The following is a 3,778-nucleotide window of genomic DNA, read 5'->3' on the forward strand; positions in this document are numbered from 1 at the left end:
AGAAGGGACCGCCCATCAGGGTGTCGTGGGGGTCTGAGGGCTTGGGGACCAAGAAGGGACCGCCCATCAGGATGTCGTGGGGGTCTGAGGGCTTGGGGGCCAGAGAAGGGACCGCCCTTCAGGGTGTTGTGGGGGTCTGAGGGCTTGGGGACCAGAGAAGGGACCAGAGGGCCTAACTTCTAGGGAAAGGCTGAGATTTGCTGGAGGGCAGTGAGTGTGGTGGAGGTCTGGGCATGGCAAGCCTATGTTCTGGAAGGTGGGCAAGTGGACGAAGGTTGTTTTGGGGGTGGGGGACGTGCAGGACCTGCCCCCCAGCTGCCCGTGCTGGGGCTCTATGACAGGAATGTTATTTTTGGAGCTCGCTGCCCCCCCCCCCACTCCCCTCCCCTGACTCATGGGGCACAGGGCCCCTGGCGCCGAGATAGCTTAAAGCGCCCACTGTCTTGTACCCAGGAGAGGCAAGGAGTGGGTGAGGGCCCTTTGGTCACTAAGCTCTCCCCGCCGTCCTCCTTTACAGAAGCCCCTCCAGTGGCTTCCCCTGGCAGAAGCTGGGGCTGGCTTCCGGGAGCTGTGCTCAGGGACAGCAGAGGCCCCTGGGCCTGGGGAGGCCCACCTGCCCAGGGACAGCCCTCAGGGTCTGAGTCTTCTGGGCAGGCCTGCCGGGTGGCCCTCCCAGTCCAGCGTGGACCCCAGGATTGCCTCCCCCCACCGCAGGGCTGGAGTTCGAGCGCTGGCTCAACGCCACAGGCCCCCCACTGGCGGAGCCAGACCTGTCTCAGGGATCCAGCCTGACCCGGCCAGTGGAGGCCCTCTTCCAGCTGTGGACAGCAGAGCCCCTGGACCAGGAGGCCGCCTCGGCCAGCACCATTGACATCTCCAAGTGGAGAACCTTCCAGACAGCGCTCTTCTTGGACCGGCTGCTGGACGGGTCCCCGCTCCCCCAGGGTGGGTCCCTGTGCCCCAGGATGGGGCCCCGTGCCCCAGGTGGTCCCTCCCACCCCCATTGCCCCAGCTGGGTCCCCACTGCCCCTGGTGGGTCCCTGCTGCCCCCAGGTGGGTCCTTGCTGCCCTAGCGTGAGTCCCCACTGCCCCTGGTGGGTCCTTGCTGCCCTAGGGTGGGTCCCCACTGCCCCTGGTGGGTCCTTGCTGCCCGAGGGTGGGTCCCCGCTGCCCCCAGGTCGGTCCCCACTGCCCCCAGATGGGTCCCACCTGCAAGGGGGGGTAGGGGTGAGGGATGGTCAGCCGGGGAGGGGCGGTGCCTGGTCGATCCTGACCTGCCGCAACCTCAGAGGTAGTGACAAGCCTGTCCAAGTGCTACTCGTCCCTGCTGGACTCGATGAACGCCGAAATCCGCATCCGCTGGCTGCAGCTGGTGGTCCGCAATGACTACTACCCCGACCTGCACAGGGTGCGGCGCTTTCTCGAGAGCCAGGTACGCCACCTGCAGGCCGCCCCTGGGCGGGCCACTACCTGCCCCCGCCTCCGCGGCCCCTCCCATTGCCCACCTCTATCCCTCCCTCTGCCCACCGCCGTCCCTCTTACCGCCCTCCCCACTCCGCCATCCGTCCCTCTGCCCGCCCCCCACCATCCCTCCCTCTGCCTGCCCCTGCTTCTGCCATCCCGTCCCGGGTCTGGAGTCTGAGCACATGTGTTGGGGGCCCAGAGCATTCCAGAGAACAGGGTAGGAAGAAGGGCGGTGGGGATTGAGTGTGGGGGAACGAGCCAGGTGAGAAGGGCATGGGGTCAGGGCGTCACCCCGCTAGTTTTGGAGAGGCCATGGCCGGGAGGGGACAGGCTGGGAGCAGGAGTCAGGGTCTAGGCCCACAGCAGGTCCTGGGCCTGCAGTAGCGGACTTCCTGGTCTGGCCACTAGGGAGCGTCCAAGCTCCTCGGGCAGAGGCCTGAGGCGCCCAGGCCTGCTCCACACACCCTAAGTCCGGGGTAGCGCCCCTCCAGTATAGAAGTCCTGAGAGGGAGGTGCTGACAGTGGTTCTGGAGGGCGGGGTGGGGTGGGGCTGACAGTGGTTCTGGAGGCTGGGGTGCAGCACGGGAGCAGGGTGGGGGCGGGCAGACTGAGCGCCGGCCCGCTGCCGCCCACAGATGTCGCGCATGTACACCATCCCGCTGTACGAGGACCTTTGCACTGGCGCCCTCAAGCCCTTCGCCCTGGAGGTCTTTTACCAGACGCAGGGCCGGCTGCACCCCAACCTGCGCAGAACCATCCAGCAGATTCTGTCCCAGGGCCTGGGCCCGGGCGTGGAGCTGGCCGCGGAGCCCGGCGCGGAGAGGGACGCGGGCGCTGATACGCCGGCTCTGCTGCTCGGTGACGAGGCCCCCGGCAGCGCCATCTCTCTCAGGGACGTCAACGTGTCTGCCTAGCCCAGTGCAGGCTGCCCACGATCTCCCAGACACCACGATTGTGCCTTCTGGGGCGCAGGCCGTTGGGACTGCACTCAGCTCCCTGCGAGCTTGCCGGCCCAGGCGACTACCCTCAGGCTCACCCAGGCCAGCAGGGAGCGGGGTGTGGGCACATGGCGAGGCCGGCTCTCCTGCACTGCAGGCCCGAGCGGCGGCCACCAGCGCACCCATGCCCTCCCGTCCCCACACTGAGGCCACACCCAGCCCGGACTCCGGCAGGAGCGGTAGGCGTCCACACCAGAGCTGCCCGGGTGACGGACCCCCGGACCCCGGCGACCGCCACACTGTGCCTTATGTCTGCGGGTGGCACGAGCTGCGCTTCCCGCAGAGCCTCGGCAGGGCCCGCCTGGCAGAGGGCCAGGGATGCAGACGTGCCCTCTGTCCCCCGTGCTCCCGCAGCTTGGGGACAGGAACACCAGGGAGAGGCTGCACGCCCCTGGGGAGGGGCCCCGGGCCGAGGAAAGCCTTAGCCCCTCAGGGAACCAGGGTCCAGGCCCCGGGGAGTGTGGGGCTGCCAGGGTGGGTGGGGCGGGGCGGGCACACGGGCGAAGCAATATCGCAGGGAAGGGTTAGGTGGCGCTGGTGCTCTCCTTAGGCCACCGTGGTGCAGAGGCACCCGGATGGGGTCTCCAGGGACCGCCGTGATGAGCACTTCGAAAGGGCCCCACACTGTGCCTGCGGCATCACTGGGATCATCCCATTAAACCTTCACTCTGCAAACCTGATCTCCCTGTCCCTGCTGTCCCGACTTCTGTCCTCTGCATCCACCCAGGACCCCTGGGGTGGGGCTGTCTGGTGGGGGACATGGGCTGACAGCTGGTCACAGCCAGGAAGCGGGATGTGTTCATGGAGCCCCTCTGATACAGAGGGCTCTAGCAGGGGCAGGGAGATATTGAATGGGGCTGAGCATCTTCCCAGCAGTGCAGCTCCTCCAGGGCCTCTGAGAACAGGGTCTCTGTGCGGGCCCAGCAGCACCTGGGTGTATGAAGACCAGCAGCAGGCCTTCGTCATCCCCCACCACAGGACTTCTCAGGCCCTTCCCCAGCCCCTAGCAGACTGCTGGGGCTAGGCCTGGCCTCCCATGGATTTTTACCCAGATCGGACCAGATGGGGCCGCTTGTTACCACCCTTTTGCTTTGTGACTGGCCAAGTCCTGGCCTCAGTGAGGGCTTGCCAGGCCTGTCCTGGATGTGTGCTGTGTACCCTCTTCCAAGGGCACTGACCTACCATCCTTGGACACTCTGGCCAGGACCAGGCTGGTTTCTGCCTGGCCCCCTGTGACCACTGGTGCACTGTTACTTCGTTTGGCTTTCCCGCCTGGAGGACAAGGACAGACCCTCGGCCTCCTAGGGTTGGGTGAG

At 66.9% G+C, this 3,778-nt stretch overlaps 1 protein-coding gene across 1 annotated transcript in view; it reads left to right on the forward strand.

Moving 5' to 3' along the window:
• Positions 1 to 2,940, forward strand: part of RNPEPL1 (arginyl aminopeptidase like 1) — a 6,799-nt gene extending 3,859 nt beyond the window's left edge. Inside the window, exons 8-10 of the mRNA XM_023740877.1 lie at positions 715 to 945; positions 1,290 to 1,432; positions 2,100 to 2,940. Coding sequence (XP_023596645.1) covers positions 715 to 945; positions 1,290 to 1,432; positions 2,100 to 2,378 — 653 coding nt within the window. The 3' untranslated portion in view covers positions 2,379 to 2,940. The remainder of the gene's footprint in view (positions 1 to 714; positions 946 to 1,289; positions 1,433 to 2,099) is intronic.
• Positions 2,941 to 3,778: the final 838 nt, after the last annotated feature.

This window comes from Trichechus manatus, unplaced genomic scaffold (genome assembly GCF_000243295.1).
Source record: "Trichechus manatus latirostris isolate Lorelei unplaced genomic scaffold, TriManLat1.0 scaffold00165, whole genome shotgun sequence".
NCBI lineage: Eukaryota > Metazoa > Chordata > Mammalia > Sirenia > Trichechidae > Trichechus > Trichechus manatus.